The 23,136-nt window shown below is 42.2% G+C and overlaps 2 protein-coding genes across 2 annotated transcripts in view; both read right to left on the bottom strand.

The window, feature by feature from the left end:
• Positions 1 to 6,742, bottom strand: part of LOC135245721 (NACHT, LRR and PYD domains-containing protein 12-like) — a 76,516-nt gene extending 69,774 nt beyond the window's left edge. Inside the window, exon 1 of the mRNA XM_064319017.1 lies at positions 6,649 to 6,742. Coding sequence (XP_064175087.1) covers positions 6,649 to 6,713 — 65 coding nt within the window. The 5' untranslated portion in view covers positions 6,714 to 6,742. The remainder of the gene's footprint in view (positions 1 to 6,648) is intronic.
• Positions 1 to 9,545, bottom strand: part of LOC135245706 (NACHT, LRR and PYD domains-containing protein 5-like) — a 281,523-nt gene extending 271,978 nt beyond the window's left edge. Inside the window, exons 1-4 of the mRNA XM_064318950.1 lie at positions 9,451 to 9,545; positions 8,965 to 9,075; positions 8,306 to 8,416; positions 5,379 to 5,489 (exon numbers count right to left, since the gene is read on the bottom strand). Coding sequence (XP_064175020.1) covers positions 5,379 to 5,489; positions 8,306 to 8,416; positions 8,965 to 9,075; positions 9,451 to 9,515 — 398 coding nt within the window. The 5' untranslated portion in view covers positions 9,516 to 9,545. The remainder of the gene's footprint in view (positions 1 to 5,378; positions 5,490 to 8,305; positions 8,417 to 8,964; positions 9,076 to 9,450) is intronic.
• Positions 9,546 to 23,136: the final 13,591 nt, after the last annotated feature.

The following is a 23,136-nucleotide window of genomic DNA, read 5'->3' as shown; positions in this document are numbered from 1 at the left end:
CATGTTCCTCAGGATATGGAGTGTGATCTTCAGAGACCCCTCAATGCCACAGGTCTCCAGCATCTTCTCAACTATGTACAGGGCCTCAGGATCCTCCTGCCCTCTCTCAGTGCATTCTGGGTAATCAGCAATTTGATGACTCTTGAACAATTCCTTCATCTTCATAAGCTTATCCAGTACAGAAGGATCTTCTGTTCTTCTACTATTAAAGCATTCTGGGCAACCCTGACTCAGATGGCTCTGAAACAGTTTCAACTTTTCAGTCTTCTTCAGCTTCATCAGAGTGCGCAGGAGAGACTGAAATAAACACATTTAGAGGTGTGCTGTATCACTGTGAAATAAACACATGAAGAGGTGTGCTGTATCAGTGTGAAATAAACACATGAAGAGGTGTGCTGTATCAGTGTGAAATAAACACATGAAGAGGTGTGCTGTATCAGTGTGAAATAAACACATGAAGAGGTGTGCTGTATCAGTGTGAAATAAACACATGAAGAGGTGTGCTGTATCAGTGTGAAATCCATGTATCCATGGAAACTAAGCCATGCTTTATTATGGGTGGCAGTGTAGTATAATGGGTGAGGAGCTGGTCTCGTCAGAGGTTTGAATCCCAGGTAGGACACTGCTGTTGTACCCTTGAGCAAGGTACTTAACCTGCATTGCTTCAGTTCATATCCAGCTGTATAAAAGGAAGCAATGTAAATGCTGTGTAAAAAGTTGTGTAAGTCGCTCTGAATAAGAGTGACTGCTAAATGCCTGCAATGTCTCGTGTTTTCTCTTGTAGGAAGGCCAGAACAGGAAAAGATACTTTAGAACACAACAAGCAGCAGGTCTAAAGCCTATATTCGAAATGCAGCTTTTGCTCCTGATTTATGATTTTTAGGGACACTACTTGTGATGAATCATGAATGTCCTTGGAATAATTTAGCTGTTGAGTTGAATTAAGCTTCTCAGTGCAATAAATTTTTAATGCTACTATACAAACTATACAAACTGAGTGCTGAGTGTCCATTCTACCTGCCCCGGGAGTTTCCGCAGTGATCACTAGGGCCGTTTACATTCCACCACAAGCGGACACGACGAGGCTTTGTCGGTGTTACATGATGTGCTAAGCGGACTACAGACCAAGCATCCAGATGCTGCCCTCATCGTGGCAGGGGACTTCAACAAGGCAAACCTTATGCCAAACTTTTACCAACACGTCAAATGTCCTACCCGAAAGGACAAGATACTTGATCACTGCTATTCACCGTTCAAGGAGGGCTACAAGGCTACCTCTCTACCATCATTTGGCAAATCAGACCATGCCGCCATCTTCCTGATAACAGAATACAAACAACGGATGGTACGGGAAGAGGTGGTGTCGCGAGAGGTCAAGCGCTGGACCGCCCAATCAGAGGCCACTCTACAGGACCGCTGGACGACGTCGACTGGGACAGGTTCCAGTCCACCTCTGATGACGTCAACGTGTTTACGAGAAGTGGTGACCGGCTTCATTACAACGGTGGTGGACAAAGTTATCCCTACGGTGAAAGTTAAGTGTTTTCCTAACCAGAAACCGTGGGGTGACAGATCCATCCGCGTTGCTCTGAAGCACGCACCACTGCCTATAACGCGGACTGGTGTCTGGGGACATGACGGAGTACAAGGCGGTGTCCTACAGGCTGAGGCGAGCAATCAAGGATGCGAAGCATCACTACAAGGACAGAGTGGAGCTGAACTCTTTTATGCAGTTTCAAGGCTAACATGCTAACATTAGCCGGCGGCTAGCACAGTTAGCGTGTATAACACAGTTCCCCCTGGAGCTGCAAGCTCACTTGTCCTGTCAGAGCACTATGTGAGGGAGCCTTGAAACGGGTGGACACCAGGAAAGCAGCAGGGCCAGACGGAATCTCCGGACAAGTCCTCAAGACCTGCGCTGATCTCCTGGCTCCTGTGTTCACCACCATAATCAACCTCTCCTGGCCCAGTCGTGGTCCCACATGCTTCAAGAGGTCCACCATGTCCCTGTACCCAGAACGCTTCCAGCCTGCCTGAATGACTACCGCCCGGTAGCACTCACCTCAGTGGTGATGAAGTGCTTTGAGAGGCTAGTCAAGGACTACATCTGCTCCTCTCTTCCCAGCACCTTGGACCCTCTGCAGTTTGCTTACCGCCCCAACAGATCCACGGACGATGCGGTCTGTCAGGTTCTGCATGCCACTCTCTCTCACCTCGACAACAGAGGGGGGGCTATGTAAGATTGCCGTTCATTGATTTCAGCTCAGCTTTCAATACCATAGTCCCCTCCAGACTGGCTGCTAAACTGACTGACCTGGGACTGAACACCTCCGTTTGTGCCTGGATACTGGATTTCCTGACCGCCAGACCCCAGGTGGTTAGAGTGGGTAAGCACACCTCAAACCCCCTCACCCTCAGCACTGGAGCCCCCCAGGGGTGTGTGTTGAGCCCTCTGCTGTACTCCCTGTACACACATGACTGTGAGGCCAGGTTTGAGTCCAACACCATCGTCAAGTTTGCTGACGACACAGTGGTGGTAGGCCCGATCACCAACGACGACGAGAAGGCCTATCTCCAGGAGGTGGCAGACCTGTCACTGTGGGGCCAGGACAACCGTCTCTTCCTGAACGTCAGCAAAACCAAGGAGATGGTGGTGGACTTCTGTAAGAAGAAACGGCTGAGGACCGACACCCCTCTACAGATCAATGGGTCACCGGTAGAGAGGGTGAGAAATTTCAAGTACCTCGGTGTCCACATCACAGAGGACCTGACATGGACACTGCACACCGACACTGTGGTGAGAAAGGCAAGGCAGCGCCTGTATCACCTCAGACAGCTGAGGAAGTTCAGAGTCTCCAAGAAGATCCTGAAAACCTTCTACTCTGCAACCATTGAGAGAATCCTGCTGGGGAACATCACCGTCTGGTACGGGAACTGCTCCTCTCTGGACCGGAGAGCCCTGCAGAGGGTGGTGCGGTCAGCTGAGCGTACCATGGGGACCACACTCCCCACTCTGCAGGACCTGTACCCCAGGAGGTGCTTAAGCAGAGCAAAGAGGATTAGGAAGGACTCTTTCCATCCCAACAACGGACTGTTTGAGCTGCTGCAGTCAGGCAAATGCCTACGCAGCCACAGGACCAGCACTGAGAGACTTAGGAGGAGCTTTCTCCCTCAGGACATCAGTGCTTTTAACTGCACTGCCAGGACAACTGTCCTGGAATAGTATTTTCACCTCAAGCACATAGCACCTTTACCTCAATGTACACTGCAGCACCTTACCGTCCCACGATTTACTTTGTAATTTTCTTTTATCTTTATTGTACTTATTGTATTATATATCATAGGTTGCACTGCTTCTTGTGACTTATTTTAGTACTTACTTTTTAAAACGTATTTGTATTACTCGTTTTATTAATTAACTGCTCTTTATGTTCTTCTCTTTTAATTTGTATTCATATGTTATATTATATTGTGTTATTATTTTTATTTTATTTTTCTGTATATTGTTAATATTGAAGCATTGTGTTGCAGTCTACAAGGAGTTTTTCTCACTAGCATATCACTGAATGCACATGTATATGCATGTGACAAATAAAACCTTTGAACTTTGAACTTTAAAACATTCTGTTTGGAAATTTCCACTGTCATAGTTTTTGGATCCTAAAAAAGAATCCAGTCGTTCTGTGAGCCAAAGAGGGCCAGAGCACGTTTTATAAACTATAATTAACCTGATTACATATTCAATCTGATCGTCTGAAAGTCAAATAAACTTCAAATATTGAAATATAAAAAAGTATATATCATACCTGTTTTATGTGGGAAAGTTTATCTGAACTCTCCTCGTCTAAACGATTTAAATCCAGTGAGCAGGGAATCCTGTGAATAAATCATGAGACGCAACGTAGTTAAACTCGTTTACTATAGCTCTAACTCACAGCGCATGGAGACAGAGCTTCCAGTTAAACTCATCCTCTTACTGCAGCTCTAACTCACAGCACATGGAGACAGAGCTTCCAGTTAAACTCATCTCTTACTCAGCTCACTCACGCACAGACGACTTTAATCCAGTGAGCAGGCAATCTTCTACTGACTTAACTAAATCATGGAGACAGAACTCAGTTAAACTCATCTTACTGCAGCTCTAACTCACAGAACATGGAGACAGAGCTTCCAGTTAAACTCATCCTCTTACTGCAGCTCTAACTCACAGCATATGGAGACAGAGCTTCCAGTTAAACTCATACTCTTACTCCAGCTGTAACTCACAGCACATGGAGACAGAGCTTCCAGTTAAACTCATCTTCTTACTGAAGCTCTAACTCACAGTACATGGAGACAGAGCTTCCAGTTAAACTCATCCTCTTACTGCAGCTCTAACTCACAGCACATGGAGACAGAGCTTCCAGTTAAACTCATCCTCTTACTGCAGCTCTAACTCACAGCACATGGAGACAGAGCTTCCAGTTAAACTCATCCTCTTACTGCAGCTCTAACTCACAGCACATCCGAATGTGATATAAAACACACCATGACACTTTAAAATGAGTTAATACCACATGTTGACGAGAGAAGTCTATCATACACCCCACTAAACCAAAAAGTAGCCACTGAGATTTAAGTTTATTTAACCGTAGTGTCAGTATGAACTTGTTTCATTACCTTGATCACCTGTGAACTCTCCTCTGAAGTTGTTTGGAAAGATGCCATTGAACTGATCACTCATCATAGACAGACAGCTGGAGACAGGTGACCTGCTTCTTTACACGGACCCTGTGAACAAACATGGAGACAGAGCTTCCAGTGAAACTCATCCTCCCTTACTGCAGCTCTAACTCTAGCAATACATGGAGACAGAGCTTCCAGTTAAACTCATCCTCTTACTGCAGCTCTAACTCACAGTACATGAAAACAGAGCTTCCAGTTAAACTCATCCTCTTACTGCAGCTCTAACTCACAGTACATGGAGACAGAGCTCCCAGGTAAACTCATCCTTTTACTGCAGCTCTAACTCACAGCACATGGAGACAGAGCTTCCAGTTAAACTCATACTTACTGCAGTTACTCACACGAACAGCTTCATTAACTCACTTTAGCTCTACTCAAGCATGGAGACAGAGCTTCCAGTTAAACTCATCCTCTTACTGCAGCTCTAACTCACAGCACATGGAGACAGAGCTTCAGTTAAACTCATACCTTTACTGAGCTTCTAACTCACAGCACATCCGAATGTGATATAAAACACATCATGACACTTTAAAATGAGTTAATACACACATGTTGACGAGAATGTGCTATCATACACCCCACTAAACCAAAAAGTAGCCACTGAGATTTAAGTTTTATTTAACCGTAGTGTCAGTATGAACTTGTTTCATTACCTTTGATCACCTGTGAACTCTCCTCTGAAGTTGTTTGGAAAATTCATTGAATGATCACTCTTCATAGACAGACAGCTGGGTACAGGTGACCCTGCCTTCTTTACCCGGAACCTGTGAACAAACATGGAGACAGAGCTTCCAGTGAAACTCATCCTCTTACTGCAGCTCTAACTCACAGTACATGGAGACAGAGCATCCAGTTAAACTCATCCTATTACTGCAGCTCTAACTCACAGCACATGGAGACAGAGCTTCCAGTTAAACTCATCCTCTTACTGCAGCTCTAACTCACAGCACATGGAGACAAAGCTTCCAGTTAAACTCATCTTTTTACTGCATTTCTAATTCACAGCACATGGAGACAGAGCTTCCAGTTAAACTCATCTTCTTACTGCAGCTCTAACTCACAGCACATGGAGACAGAGCTTCCAGTTAAACTCATACTCTTACTGACTGCTCTAACTCACAGCACATCCGAATGTGATATAAACACATCATGACACTTTAAATGAGTTAATACACACATGTTGACGAGAATGTGCTATCATACACCCCACTAAACCAAAAAGTAGCCACTGAGATTTAAGTTTTATTCAACCGTAGTGTCAGTATGAACTGTTTCATTACCTTGATCACTGTGAACTCTCCCTGAAGTTATTGGAGAACAATGAGATCACTCTTCATAGACAGACAGCTGGGTACAGTGACCCTGCCCTCTCTACCGGACCCTGTGAACAAACATGGAGACAGAGCTTCCGTTAAACTCATCTCTTACTGCAGCTCTAACTCACAGTACATGGAGACAGAGCTTCCAGTTAAACTCATCCTCTTACTGTAGCTCTAACTCACAGCACATGGAGACAGAGCATCCAGTTAAACTCTTCTGCTTATGCAGCTCTAACTCACAGCACATGGAGACAGAACTTCCAGTTAAACTCATCCTCTTACTGCAGCTCTAACTCACAGTACATGGAGACAGAGCTTCCAGTTAAACTCTACTCCTACTCCAGCTCTAACTCACAGCACATGGAGACAGAGCTTCCAGTTAAACTCATCCTCTTACTGCAGCTCCAACTCATAGCACATGGAGACAGAGCTTCCAGTTAAAATCATCCTCTACTGCAGCTCCAACTCATAGCACATGGAGACAGAGCTTCCAGTTAAACTCATACTCTTACTGCAGCTCCAACTCATAGCACATGGAGACAGAGCTTCCAGTTAAAATCATCCTCTTATTGCAGGTTTAATTCAATACAAACGTGTTCATTACCTTTGATCACCTCTGAACTCTCCTCTGAAGTCGATTGGAAGATTAATTGAATGGTCACTCTTCATAGACAGACAGCTGGGTACAGGTGACCTGCCTCTCTACCGAACTCTGTGAACAAAACATGGAGACAGAGCTTCCAGTTAAACTCATCCTCTTACTGCAGCTCTAACTCACAGCACATGGAGACAGAGCTTCCAGTTAAACTCATCCTCTTACTGCAGCTCTAACTCACAGCACATGGAAACAGAGCTTCCAGTTAAACTTATCCTCTTATTGCAGCTCTAACTCACAGCACATGGAGACAGAAATTCCAGTTAAACTCATCCTCTAACTGCAGCTCCAACTCACAGCACATGGACAGAGAGCTTCCAGTTAAACTCATCCTCTTACTGTGGCTCTAACTCACAGCACATGGAGACAGAGCTTCCAGTTAAAATCATCCTCTTATTGCAGGTTTAATTCAATACAAACGTGTTTCATTACCTTTGATCACCTCTGAACTCTCCTCTGAAGTCGATTGGAAGATTAATTGAATGGTCACTCTTCATAGACAGACAGCTGGGTACAGGTGACCCTGCCCTCTCTACCCGAACTCTGTGAACAAAACATGGAGACAGAGCTTCCAGTTAAACGCATCCTCTTACTGCAGCTCTAACTCACAGCACATGGAGACAGAGCTTCCAGTTAAAATCATCCTCTTACTGCAGGTCAAACTCACTGCACATGGAGGCAGAGCTTCCAGTTAAACTCATCCTCTTACTGCAGCTCTAACTCACAGCACATGGAGACAGAGCTTCCAGTTAAACTCATCCTCTTACTGCAGCTCTAACTCACAGCACATGGAGACAGAGCTTCCAGTTAAACTCATCCTCTTACTGCAGCTCTAACTCACAGCACATGGAAACTGAGCTTCCAGTTAAACTTATCCTCTTATTGCAGCTCTAACTCACAGCACATGGAGACAGAAATTCCAGTTAAACTAATCCTCTAACTGCAGCTCCAACTCACAGCACATGGACAGAGAGCTTCCTGTTAAACTCATCCTCTTACTGTGGCTCTAACTCACAGCACATGGAGACAGAGCTTCCAGTTAAAATCATCCTCTTATTGCAGGTTTAATTCAATACAAATGTGTTTCATTACCTTTGATCACCTCTGAACTCTCCTCTGAAGTCGATTAGAAGATTTATTGAATGGTCACTCTTCATAGACAGACAGCTGGGTACAGGTGACCCAGCCCTATCTACCTGGACCCTGTGAACAAAACATGGAGACAGAGCTTCCAGTTAAACGCATCCTCTTACTGCAGCTCTAACTCACAGCACATGGAGACAGAGCTTCCAGTTAAACTCATCCTCTTACTGCAGCTCTAACTCACAGCACATGGAGACAGAGCTTCCAGTTAAACTCATCTTCTTACTGCAGCTCTAACTCACAGCACATGGAGACAGAGCTTCCAGTTAAACTCATCCTCTTACTGCAGCTCTAACTCACAGCACATCCGAATGTGATATAAAACACATCATGACACTTTAAAATGAGTTAATACACACATGTTGACGAGAATGTGCTATCATACACCCCACTAAACCAAAAAGTAGCCACTGAGATTTAAGTTTTATTCAACCGTAGTGTCAGTATGAACTTGTTTCATTACCTTTGATCACCTGTGAACTCTCCTCTGAAGTTAATTGGATGAAGCAATGAGTTATCACTCTTCATAGACAGACAGCTGGGTACAGTTGACCCTGCCCTCTCTACCCGGACCCTGTGAACAAACATGGAGACAGAGCTTCCGGTTAAACTCATCTTCTTACTGCAGCTCTAACTCACAGTACATGGAGACAGAGCTTCCAGTTAAACTCATCCTCTTACTGTAGCTCTAACTCACAGCACATGGAGACAGAGCATCCAGTTAAACTCTTCGTCTTACTGCAGCTCTAACTCACAGCACATGGAGACAGAACTTCCAGTTAAACTCATCCTCTTACTGCAGCTCTAACTCACAGTACATGGAGACAGAGCTTCCAGTTAAACTCATACTCCTACTCCAGCTCTAACTCACAGCACATGGAGACAGAGCTTCCAGTTAAACTCATCCTCTTACTGCAGCTCCAACTCATAGCACATGGAGACAGAGCTTCCAGTTAAAATCATCCTCTTACTGCAGCTCCAACTCATAGCACATGGAGACAGAGCTTCCAGTTAAACTCATACTCTTACTGCAGCTCCAACTCATAGCACATGGAGACAGAGCTTCCAGTTAAAATCATCCTCTTATTGCAGGTTTAATTCAATACAAACGTGTTTCATTACCTTTGATCACCTCTGAACTCTCCTCTGAAGTCGATTGGAAGATTAATTGAATGGTCACTCTTCATAGACAGACAGCTGGGTACAGGTGACCCTGCCCTCTCTACCCGAACTCTGTGAACAAAACATGGAGACAGAGCTTCCAGTTAAACTCATCCTCTTACTGCAGCTCTAACTCACAGCACATGGAGACAGAGCTTCCAGTTAAACTCATCCTCTTACTGCAGCTCTAACTCACAGCACATGGAAACAGAGCTTCCAGTTAAACTTATCCTCTTATTGCAGCTCTAACTCACAGCACATGGAGACAGAAATTCCAGTTAAACTCATCCTCTAACTGCAGCTCCAACTCACAGCACATGGACAGAGAGCTTCCAGTTAAACTCATCCTCTTACTGTGGCTCTAACTCACAGCACATGGAGACAGAGCTTCCAGTTAAAATCATCCTCTTATTGCAGGTTTAATTCAATACAAACGTGTTTCATTACCTTTGATCACCTCTGAACTCTCCTCTGAAGTCGATTGGAAGATTAATTGAATGGTCACTCTTCATAGACAGACAGCTGGGTACAGGTGACCCTGCCCTCTTACCCGAACTCTGTGAACAAACATGGAGACAGAGCTTCCAGTTAAACGCATCCTTACTGCAGCTCTAACTCACAGCACATGGAGACAGAGCTTCCAGTTAAAATCATCCTCTTACTGCAGGTCAAACTCACTGCACATGGAGGCAGAGCTTCCAGTTAAACTCATCTCTTACTGCAGCTCTAACTCACAGCACATGGAGACAGAGCTTCCAGTTAAACTCATCCTCTTACTGCAGCTCTAACTCACAGCACATGGAGACAGAGCTTCCAGTTAAACTCATCCTCTTACTGCAGCTCTAACTCACAGCACATGGAAACTGAGCTTCCAGTTAAACTTATCCTCTTATTGCAGCTCTAACTCACAGCACATGGAGACAGAAATTCCAGTTAAACTAATCCTCTAACTGCAGCTCCAACTCACAGCACATGGACAGAGAGCTTCCAGTTAAACTCATCCTCTTACTGTGGCTCTAACTCACAGCACATGGAGACAGAGCTTCCAGTTAAAATCATCCTCTTATTGCAGGTTTAATTCAATACAAACGTGTTTCATTACCTTTGATCACCTCTGAACTCTCCTCTGAAGTCGATTGGAAGATTAATTGAATGGTCACTCTTCATAGACAGACAGCTGGGTACAGGTGACCCTGCCCTCTCTACCCGAACTCTGTGAACAAAACATGGAGACAGAGCTTCCAGTTAAACGCATCCTCTTACTGCAGCTCTAACTCACAGCACATGGAGACAGAGCTTCCAGTTAAAATCATCCTCTTACTGCAGGTCAAACTCACAGCACATGGAGACAGAGCTTCCAGTTAAACTCATCCTCTTACTGCAGCTCTAACTCACAGCACATGGAGACAGAGCTTCCAGTTAAACTCATCCTATTACTGCAGCTCTAACTCACAGCACATGGAGACAGAGCTTCCAGTTAAACTCATCCTCTTACTGCAGTTCTAACACACAGCACATGGAGACAGAGCTTCCAGTTAAACTCATCCTCTTACTGCAGCTCTAACTCACAGCACATTAACTCTCTGATTCATGCATTTTTACCTCTTTCTCGCAGGGCCGTGGGTTCCATCGTCAGTCTCGGCCATCTCTGAGGAACTCATTTTAGAAACAGCGCCCCCTGTCTCAGGACACCTGAACACACCAGATCAGATTCACAAGTCGGTTCTGACCCAAATTGGCAGACCTGTAAATACACACAAGAAGGACATGATAACGCACAGACATAATAATACACAGACACACACATACATCAAATCTCATAGAACAGACAGGGACAAATCTGTAATTTAACTGAGCCATAAACTTGTACAGCAATACAATTCCCTCCAAAATATTCTGCACCCATGATAACAATTACTAAGACCATTGAATATAAAGATTACCAGTGCTGAGGTATATTTTCATTGTCCAACATACGGAATATATTTAATGATATAACGGAAACTACCAAAATGACACATTTCTCAGATGATACAACAATTTTACAAAAATTGTGCGTCACAATTATTGGCACCCCTGTATTCAGGGCTTTGTGCACCCTCCCCTTGCAGGGATAATGGCACTGAGTCTTTTTACATAACGCATCATTAACCTTTTTATTTGTGGATTTTAACGTGAATTTGTGGTCATTGTCTTGCTGAAAGATCCACTAGTTTCAGTCTGCTGGCAGAGGTAGTCAGGTTTAGGGCTAAATTGTCCTGGTACTTGGGTAGAGTTCACGATGCTGCTTTCCTTAACAAGGGCCCCAGGACCAGTGTGAGCAAAGTAGCCCCATAACATTAAAGATCCACCACCATATTTTTCTTTTCAGTATATGCATCCTTAAATCCATCCTACATCATATTCCTGGACATGGTTGTGAGAGGGGCTGGAGCCTCTCCCAGCATGCATTGGGCAAGAGGCAGGAAAAAACCCGGAACAGGTCACCAGGCCATCACAGGGCACACACACCATGCACTTACACACTTATACATTCAAGCAATTTAGTGTCTCCAATTAGCTTAACCTGAATGTCTTTGGACTGTGGGAGGAAACCCATGCAGACATGGGATGAGAATATGCAAACTCCACACACCACCATGCTGCCCTCCAGCAGTTTTAAACTTCTTCATTATTGCCCTCACAGTAGTAACTAGCATCTTCAGTTTATTTTTAAATCCATTGCCTGATTTTCAAAGGTCAGCAACCATTTTAATTTTGTTCGTTAGTTCTTTGTCTTTCTCTGTGGCAAAGATGAAAAATGGGTTTCAGAAGCAGGTTCTCAGTTTAATCCTCCAGTGAAACAGGAAGCCATGGAAGGCCACACGAGTTTCTCTTAATATTGGTGTAGATTTAGTTTGATTTTATTTATAAGAATCTTTAGGGGTGCCAATAATTTTTATATATTTTTGGGAAATAGCCCTACCTGAATCCAACCGTCACACTAGAGGGCGCCAGTTCCCCCAATCTGTTTGTTTTCGGTGCCTGTTTAGTGCTAATTAAGGTGTTGTGTCGCAAACATTTAATAGCCTGACCAGATTCACATTACAGGTATCTGTAACTGATTTAGGACTAGTCAAAGAGCTAATTTAAGATCTCTAACTGCATTTTCACTCAAACTTTTAAGATATCGAAATACATTTTGCTAGTGAGATTGAAGTTACTTTCGCCATTCAGTTGTATGGGACCTCCAATTAAAAGATATCTACAATTCAGTTTTGACTATCCAAAACGTGAATTCCAAATACTGTATATCTATTTCAATTATGACTAGTCATAACTCAAATTAGAGATTTCCACATTAGTTCTGACTTAGATATCTTGAACTGAAATTATGACTTTCATTCCTCGCGATTTAAGATGTCAGGTAACGGGGGACCAGGACCCAAACGCAGAGTGGGGAAAAACACCAGGAACTCCAAAAAGGCAAATCCAACCAAAGACTTTACTCTCAAACAGGTAACAGAAAACAGTGAAGAAAAACAAGGCCACTTTCAAAAACAAAAACAGCAGAATTTTCCAAAAAAAAAAAAAAAAAAAAACACACACACACAAGGACAGAACTCAGGCAGGGCAGAACTCACAGACAGAACTGCAAGCAGAAACAGATAGGCAGATACTCTCAAGCAGAAACACAAGGAGCCAACACCCAAGTCAGGAAAACAGAGAACTTAAATAGCCACAAAGATAACAAGACACAGGTGAACTCAAAGCACAATCAAACCTGAGCAGGGAGGGCTAACGAGACACAAAGAAGAACAATGATAGAATAATTGAAAACAATAATACAAATAACACAGGGGTAACTAAAGAGGGAGCAAACTGAAACACAAACTGAAGTACCGCCATCTGGCGGCCCAGAAAAGGAAAAAACAGAAACAGAAAAAGGCAGAATCCTGACAATATCTAAATGATCTTTTTGGATAATTGAATCTAAGATATTACTAGCCAAAATATGGCAAGCCATTTTAACATCTAATAACCTGTGCGGATTCACATTACAGATATTTGTCATTAATTTATGACTAGTCAAAACGCTAATTTAAGATATCTCTAATTATATTTTGACAAGTCAAAACGCTCATTAAAGATATCGCTAATTAAATTTTGACTAGTTTCGCCACTAAGTACTATGTAACTCCAATTAAAGATATCTAAAATTCAGTTTTGACTATCTAAAACGTGAATTCCAGATATCACCACTTAAACTATTGGGATGGCAGGTATGCCATCCCGCCAAGTTACGCCTTGGCGGGGGCATGCCCCCATACCTATACAGCACCGAGAGTTTGGCACTTTTCAGGGTTCCCCACAGAAATAACCACAACAGCCACAGACACTCAGCCCTTAAAAACATTAAATTCTGTACATTCTGACCCCATTTCAACAGACAGAATTCATAAACAACTTCACATGTCCACACAATAAAGCCCCAAACTAAGGGGATTTTGCGTTTTCTCCTTCTTCTTCTTCTCTTTCTTCTTCTTCTTCTCATTCTTATTTTTCCTGCCGCCTATCCCACTAACAACATGTCTCCCCATTGGACATTTCACTGACACCGGCCAAATCTGCCCTACACAACCCAATCAAAAACGCGCATACACACGCAAAATACCAATACATTTTTATTCTGAAACATTTCCCGTTCAAACAGCTAGTCCGCCTGTGGCCTAGTGGGTAAGGTTACAGTCTTGGGAACATGGGGTCGTAGGTTCAAGCCCAGCTTGGAACACGTTTCTTTAACCTGCTTCAACCCTCACTAATAATTGTCTACTACCCTACTTATCAATTATTGCTTTTGCACCATATTTACCCGCCGTTCACCGTTCAGTTATTAACCAGCTACAATATTGCTAAGCCACATGGATTCAACGGGAGCTCTTCTGTGCTTACTGGCCTGTGTTCTTTAAAACCACCGGCAGGTTTGCTAATGATATTTCACGCATTGCATAGCTATGGCATTAGCTAACGAAGTTACGGCAAATGTATTCCTTTCATTAAAAAGTTACACCAGTTCACCACTGTGCCATTTCTATTAACTATATTTCTTCACTTGGCTACCGTACAAAACTTTCATATCAGCAAACGCCACGTTTCTATTTCTACATTCCTGTTACCTCGCTCTGTTCTCCATCTAGCCACATACGCTACAAACAATTACTACTTATTTACATTCTGCAACTCCGCAGTTTGTACAGCTAATCCATCCGTGGCCTAGTGGGTAAGGTTACGGGCTTGGGAACACTGGGTCGTATGTTCAAGCCCAGCTTGGAACACGTTTCTTTAACTTGCTTCGACCCTCACTAATTATTGTCTACTACTTCTTAATTGTTGCTTTTGCACCATATCTACCCGCCGTTCACCGTTCAGTTATTAACCGGCTACAATACTGCTAAGATATATGCATTATGACTTACCGTCTGTACGTTCAGTTATTGACCGGCTACAATATTGCTAAGCCATATGGATTCAACGGAAGCTCTTCTGTGCTTACTGGCTTGTGTTCTTCTTTAAAACCACCGGCAGGTTCGCTAATGATATTTCACGCATTGCATAGCTATGGCATTAGCTAACGAAGTCACAGACTGGTAAACCTCACTCACTCACGGCCACCCATATGCATTTCATGACGCAAATGTATTCCTTTTATTTAAAAGTTACACCGGTTCACCACTGTGCCATTTCTACTAACTATATTTCTTCACTTGGCTACCGTACAAAACCTTAATATCAGCAAACGCCACGTTTCTACATTCATGTTACCTTGCCCTGTTCTCTATCTAGCCACATAGGCTACACACAATTACTACGTATGTACGTTCTGCAACTCCGCATTAAAACATTACATTTAAAATTATGATTCACTCATAAGTATAACTACTAGCACTGAACATGAGAAAAACACATTCGTGCAATAGATTGCATTATAGGAAATAATGTGTGCAATGTTATTTGACCCTCCACTTCAACAACCAACGTTCAATACCGACTGTTATATATACAATTTGATAAGGAATATATGCTCGCTCATGGTCACTCCATTTACTTCGCACTATACTCCGTGATCATGTCAACCTTCACCTACATGCCATTCTGCTAAAAACATATTGTTTCAACTACGGAATTTCGTAATTTCATTTGAATTTCTCTCACTGTTGTTATTCTCTCATATGCAAAGCCTGCTGGGACATATGCGTCTGCTCCTATTCTCCACTATCATGTTTTCCGGTTCTAGTTTAGCAAAACGGCGAAGAGGATTCCTACCTGCAGATTAGCCTATCAAAATACCTTACAAACCTTACAAACACTAAAAGTGCATCTCCACGAAATAACAGACAATGGAGCAGGACAGAAGGATAAACCTTACAAACACTAATAGTGCATCTCCACGAAATAACACACAACGGAGCAGGACAGAAGGCTACCCAAGTTGCGACCTAGGGAGTTAGAATTCTACGGGCGTGTTGATTACTTTGTCAGTCCAGGCTCGTTGGATGGACGTCAAATCCGTGAGTACATACCATATTCCATCTGCGTTCCTGATGCGTTTACGCTTACGCCACTGCATCCTTTCTCACAGCCACTGTTTTACATATATAGCAAACCGAAACTGTTGAACGGTACACGCTCATCAGACTGTATAGATTCACACAACGATAGCCATAATCCACAACCGTTTCTTGCAGGGTCGCATTTCTCACTCTCGTAATAAAACGCTTTGCAAAAAGAACTGATATCTCATAAAAAACACGTTTTCAACGTACAAAAATGCCAAGTTACTAAAAAGTATTGATATCAAAATGACGCCAAGTTACGATACTACAAACAATATAGGCTATCTTGCCTCACCGAAATGACATAAGATGTATCTCAAAGCAATGCTACCCAATATTTCCTCAGTTCTTTCAAGTCACTTGGCCCTGTGTTTTCTAATCTTACCATTTCACAATGTCATGCAAACTTTCTGTCAGATCAAAGAGACAAATATTTCGAATTTCCTCATGGAACACATTGAACATTGTACATTGAAATTAATGTATAAATTCATTAATGTACAGAACTGCTGCTGAGCAACGACAGGAAGCACATTTCTCCAGAAAACACGTTTATACTTGCTTCTGAACTGAATTTGAGTACATGTGCAAGTTATTGTATATTTGCTACGTACAATAAATACTGCATGTAAAACACATATTGTACATACATACATATAGAACTTCTTATCCGCATGGGGACATTTCCCTGGCAGCATCTTACATTCACATTCACGAACACACTTGTACCAAGAAACATACTATCATTCACGCAACAGAAAGCCTGGGCAGCGAAATACATAGGCCTACATACCGATACAAATTGGACATACACACACCTATTCAATCAATCTTGACTGTGAGAGAGCCATCCACACATATATTTGGCCTGTTCATGTAGTGCATGCTTATACACAGGGCCAAGTGACTTGAAAGAACTGAGGAAATATTGGGTAGCATTGCTTTGAGATACATCTTATGTCATTTCGGTGAGGCAAGATAGCCTATATTGTTTGTAGTATCGTAACTTGGCGTCATTTTGATATCAATACTTTTTAGTAACTTGGCATTTTTGTACGTTGAAAACGTGTTTTTTATGAGATGACTCTTACCAAGTATGAAGCTGCCATTACCCATAGTCGGACACCAAGCAAAACCCGTGTCGTCAAGTCTAGTTTATGCATGTCTATGGTTAGAACCCCTGGTTCTCGCGCACCAATCAGAAGCCAGTACCCAGTGTTAGGAGGAAGTTGGACAGGTTGCCAAGAAATGGACGCTTTTTCGCTATTTTCTTATAATAATGTGTGCCTGCGTTGTTCCATTTCCGTTTAACCTATAAACAGACAGTTTGAAACAAAGCACCACTTGTCACAAACACATAGGCTACATATATGAATTGTAAGGTCAGCTAACCTTATTTTTTCCCTAGTGGGTAAACTAGAAGACCTTCGCCGGTTAGCCTAGCCGCACGGCTAGCCTACCCATAGACAGACACCCCCAGTCAGCCTGCAAGAGTAGATAGTAAACTGTCGCGATATCGTCATCCAGTGCCGAATTGGCCCATTGGGATGGCAGGTATGCCATCCCGCCAAGTTATGCCTTGGCGGGGGCATGCCCCATACCTATACAGCACCGAGAGTTTGGCACTTTTCAGGGTTCCCCACAGAAATAACCACAACAGCCACAGACACTCAGCCCTTAAAAACATTAAATTCTGTACATTCTGACCCCATTTCAACAGACAGATTTCATAAACAACTTCACATGTCCACACAATAAAGCCCCAAACTAAGGGGATTTTGCGTTTTCTCCTTCTTCTTCTTTTTCTTATTTTTCCTGCCGCCTATCCCACTAACAACATGTCTCCCCATTGGACATTTTACCGACACCAGCCAAATCTTCACCTACACGACCCAATCAAAAACTTGCATATACACACAAAATACCCATGCCTTCTTACTCAGAAACATTACCAGTTTAAACAGCTGGCCTGCCTGTGGCCTAGTGGGCAAGGTTACAGGCTTGGAAACATGAGGTCTAGGGTTCAAGCCCAGCTAAGAACACATTGCTTTTACCCTCACTAATAATTGTCTACTACTTCTCAATTATTGCTTTTGCACCATATCTACCCGCCGTTCACCGAACGTATACCGAACTGAACTGCATTATGACGTACCGTCTGCACGTTCAGTTATTAACTGGCTACAATATTGCAAAGTCATATGAATTCAACGGGAGCTCTTCTGTGCTTGCTGGCCTGTGTTCTTCTTTAAAACCACGGACAGGTTTGCTAATGATATTTCACGCATTGCGTAGCTATGTCATGGTGCTGCACTAACAAAGTCACAGACTGGTAAACCTCCGGTTGAAGGATTGAATCCCGCCTCGCCCTCAGGCAGATAATTTCCTCTTTTACACTCACGTTGTCTTACGCTTATATTTGCTTTACCAAAACTCACTCACAGCCACCCATATGCATTTCATGACGGCAAATGTATTCCTTTTATTAAAAAGTTACACCAGTTCACCACTGTGCCATTTCTACTAACTATATTTCTTCACTTGGCTACCGTACATTACATTACATTACAGGCATTTAGCAGACGCTCTTATCCAGAGCGACTTACACAACTTTTACATAGCATCTACATTGTATCCATTTATACCGTACAAAACCTTCTTATCAGCAAACGCCACGTTTCTACATTCATGTTACCTCGCCCTGTTCTCTATCTAGCCACATACAAACAATTACTAGGTATGCAACTCCGCATTAAAACATTACATTTAAAATCATGACTCACTCATAATTACAACTACTACTGAACATGAAAAAGCACATCAGTGCAATAGATTACACATGTTACTTAACCCTCCACTTCAACGACTGACGTTTATACAGACTGTTATATCTAATAAAAAGCACGTTTTCAACGTACAAAAATGCCAAGTTACTCACACATACAAGACATGCACCGTCTATAACTCATTCATTCAGATTGCCAAAATCCAGGCCTGCCATTAAAAGTATTGGTATCCAAATGACGCCAAGTTACGGTACTACAAACAATATAGGTTATCTTGCCTCACCAAAATTAAATAAGATGTATTCCAAAGCAGTGCTACCCAATATTTCCTCAATTCTTTCAAGTCACTTGGCCCTGTGTTTTGTAATCTTACCATTTAACAATATCATGCAAACTTTGTGTCAGATCAAAGAGTCAAATATTTCGAATTGCCTCATGGAACACATTGAAATTAATGTACAAAACTGCTGGTGAGTAACTACAGGAAGCATATTTCTCCAGAAAATATGTTTGTACTTGCTTCTGAACTGAATTTGAGTACATGTGCAAGTTATTGTATATTTGCTACGTACAATAAATACTGCATGTAAAATACATATTGTACATACATACATAGAGAACTTCTTTATCCCCATGGGGACATTTCCCTCGCAGCATGTTACATTCACATTTACGCACACACACTTATACCAAGAAACATACTATCATTCACGCAACAGAAAGGCTGGGCAGCGAAATACATACATACCAATACAAATTGGACATATACACGTCTATTCAATCAATCTTGACTGTGAGAGAGCCATCCACACATATGTTTGGCCTGTCCACGTACTGCATGCTTATACAGGGCCAAGTGACTTGAAAGAATTGAGGAAATATTGGGTAGCATTGCTTTGGAATACATCTTATTTAATTTCGGTGAGGCAAGATAGCCTATATTGTTTGTAGTACCGTAACTTGGCGTCATTTGGATATCAATACATTTAATGGCAGGCCTGAATTTTGGCAGTCTGAATGAATGAGCTATAGACGGGGTATGTCTTGTATGTGTGAGTAACTTGGCATTTTTGTACGTTGAGAACATGTTTTTTATGAGATGATAGTATTGCCTATGTGCCATTATCTTTATTGTCTATTTTACCCGCTATGGACCTCTTTTTAAGATGAGTCTTGAATAAAGTTGTAATGAAAGCTCTTAGCTTATCAGGCTACGCCTTAAACACACCATTGTATTGCCAGTTGTCAGTTTTCCTGAATTACGTGGGTTAATGCGATTATACCTACAGATTCCCATTCCTCCCCGCAGCCCTTTACGTTCAGCTTGTCTTACCTCAGTTCCACTCCACAACAGGCTGTTCACTCCGTTTTTTACATTTATTTTAATTCCTTCTTTTCTAGGGATTCTTTCTCTTCCGTTTTTAAAATGGCCGTTAAGTTTCAGTTTCTCTTTTGAACCGCATTTCCTTGCTTAGGTTTACTGGCTCAACTGAGTGTTTGATGGGCGGAGTTTTGTATATTTTGTATTTTTTATTAGCTGCATCAGTCACTCTATTTAATAAGTCATGCAGAAGAAACAAATATTTAATCCATGTAGATGTAGGCAAATTTTAGCACTATCAGGCCTATTCAACAACTCGTGAATTATATTGATGTTGTGATTTAACGACTCCTTCCAGCAGGTTCTTGTTATCTTAGAGGATTCCTGGCACACTTAAGTGTTTTTGGGACCAGGACTTTGTTTCACGGTCTTTGTCTAAACTATTTAGCCAATCTAATATGCAGTAAAGTCATGTTTGGTGTTGTTGGAGAGCTAATATCATGAGCAGTTAGATGGTCTTATTCTATGTTGAGAATGTTGTCATTCAAAGTTTGTGTCACATGAAAGTGAAACACCCATCACGGAAATTTAGCTATTCAGCTGTTACACCTGAAATTGTGAAAATGGCGACACTATGTTTGAACAATTGTCTGCATCCAGTGCTTTGGGTGCTGTTTGGAATAAAATAATTCTTTTTCTTTTTATTATTATTCACAAATATGATTTTTACACTGTAAAATAAATGGTACTATTGTGCTAAACTTTATGCAACCCACAGCCATACAGTACATTAATTGGGAAAATGTCTGGATAGTTTTGTAAGATTAAAAAATGTTGTAATAGGCCACAATATTTGCCATTATTATATATATATGTATTTATTTATTCACTGCCCCACCCCTTTTTTATATGAAATGTATTGATGTCAAAAAACTTTTAAAGGCCTAGATTTTGCAAGTTTTAATTATAGGCTTATAGACAGTGCTTTGTATGGGTGAGTATCTTGGCATTTTTGTACGTTGAAAACGTGTTTTTTGTCATGGTTCTGTGTTTCTGTCTGTTTTTCCCTGTTGGGCTGCCAGATGGCGGCACTTCTGTTTTGTGTCCTGCTCATTCTCCTGTCGCCATCAGACCCCTGTAGCTCATCCAGAATGCCGCAGCTCGTCTGGTCTACAACCTCCCCAGACATTCCCATGTCACCCCCCTGCTCACTGACCTCCACTGGCTGCCTGTTATGGCTCGCATCAAATTTAAGACTTTGGTGCTTGCATACCAGGCAGCTAAGGGGTCAGTACCAGGATACATCCAGAGGATCATCAGACCCTACACACCAGCTAGACCTCTCCGTTCTGCCACCTCTGGACGCTTGGCACCTCCTCCTCTTCGTGTCTGTACCTCCCGTTCGCGTCTGCTGTCTGTCCTGGCCCCTCTCAGGTGGAATGACCTTCCCGTGGCGGTCAGAACAGCAGAGAATCTGATTACCTTCAAGCGCAGACTAAAGACTCATCTCTTCAGGCTGCACCTCTCCCCACCCCTCCCTAGCCTCTAGTTTGTACCTAGTTAGGCTAATGCGATCATGTTAGTTTTGTATTTGGCAGGATTGTTTGTTTGTTTGCTGAACAGGTTACCCTACAGGGTTGGAGTCCTGATCTGTGGTCACTTCTGGCACTACGATCTTTACTTCACTCTAGTGTGTTTTTCTGCACCTCTGCACCTTGAACTAATGCACTTGTACGTCGCTCTGGATAAGAGCGTCTGCTAAATGCCTGTAATGTAATGTAATGTAATGGTTAATTGTATTATTGCTTTCAATTATTTTATTGTCTCGTTATTTAATCAACGTCCCCACGTGCCTCTCGTTTTCCCTTCCTTCTGGTTTGATTGTTCTTTGAGTTCACCTGTGTCTTGTTACCCCAGTCTATTTAAGTTCTTTGTCCCCTTGACTCGGGTGCTGGTTCCTTGTGTTTGTTTTTGACTTGTGCTTGTTCCGGACCTGTATGTATCTTCTTGCGTTTTTTTATGTGTTTGCCTGTGTGCTGTGTGTTCCACATGCCTTTACCCTTCCTGCCTCTGTTCTGTTCTGTGTTTTTTTGTTCTTAAGAATTTTTTGAGTTTGTTGTTTTGCCCTTTGTGGCCTTATCTGTTCCCTGTTTGTGTTTGCCTTTTTGTTGTTGTAGTAAAGTCCTTATTTGTATCTATCCTTTTGAGTTTCGTGTGTTTTTCACTCTGCACCTGGGTCCTTGACATTTTTGTTGAGATTTCATTATGTACTGTGTTTTCTATGAGTAACTGATAATAATAATAATACATAACGTATGTACCATAATGAAATATGGAGAGACATGTATACATACATATGTATACACATTCAAACAGTTAAGGCCAAAAGATTACATACACCTAGGCTAAAGATATTCAAACTCAGTCTTTTATAACTCTGCACATTTCATGTTGCCAAACATTTAGTTTGGCAAGTCAATTAAGGCATCTGCTTTGTTCACATCAGAGGTCATTTTAAAACAATTGATTAGAGCCCTATTTATTTCAGCTTTAATTCACTATATCAGAATTCCAGTGGGTCAAAAGTTTACATACACCTAGTTTAGTGTGTCTTTAAACAGCCTGGAAGATTCCAGAAATTGATGCAATTACTTTTTACAAGCTGCTGATTGGCCAATTGTCATAATTAGGAGTTAATTGGAAGTTAATTGGCACATGTGGCTGTATTTAAGGGCCTACTTTTAGAGCCACTGCCTTTTTGTCATGATATGATGGGAAAATCCAAGCAACTCTGCCAAAAAATTGTGGACCTCCACAAGTCTGGTTCCTCCTCAGGAGCAATTTCCAAACAACTGAAGGTAACACAAATATCTGTACAAACAATTGTATACAAATATAAAAATCTTGGTCTCACACAGACAATGCAGAGTTCAGGACGGAGGCACAAATTAACTCCCAAGGCTAAACAATCTTTGGTCCGAAACGTTCAACTGAACCCCAAGACAACAACAAAGGAACTGGTGAAGGAGTTAGAAGCATCAGGTACCAAAGTATCTACATCCACCATTAAGAGAATAATCACTATGGCCTGAAAGGCTGCTGTACAAGGAAGAAGCCCCTACTCCAAGGCCGGCATAAAAAATCCAGAATGAAGTTTGCAGGTGACCTCCAGGACGAAGACCTAGCCTTTTGGAGGAGTGTTCTCTGGTCAGATTAAACAAAAATTGAACTGTTTGGCCATAACGGTCAGCACTATGTATGGAGGAAAAAGGGAGAGGCTTTTAATCCGAAGAACACCATCCCAACTGTGAAGTATGGGGATGGCAGCATCATGTTGTGGGGGTGTTTTGCTGGAAATGGGACTGGTGCACTTCAGAAAATAAATGGCATCATGAGGTAGGAGGATTATCTAGAAATACTGAAGCAAGACCTC

The sequence above is a fragment of the Anguilla rostrata genome, chromosome 19 (genome assembly GCF_018555375.3).
Source record: "Anguilla rostrata isolate EN2019 chromosome 19, ASM1855537v3, whole genome shotgun sequence".
NCBI lineage: Eukaryota > Metazoa > Chordata > Actinopteri > Anguilliformes > Anguillidae > Anguilla > Anguilla rostrata.
This window is presented reverse-complemented; position numbering and strand designations above follow the sequence as displayed.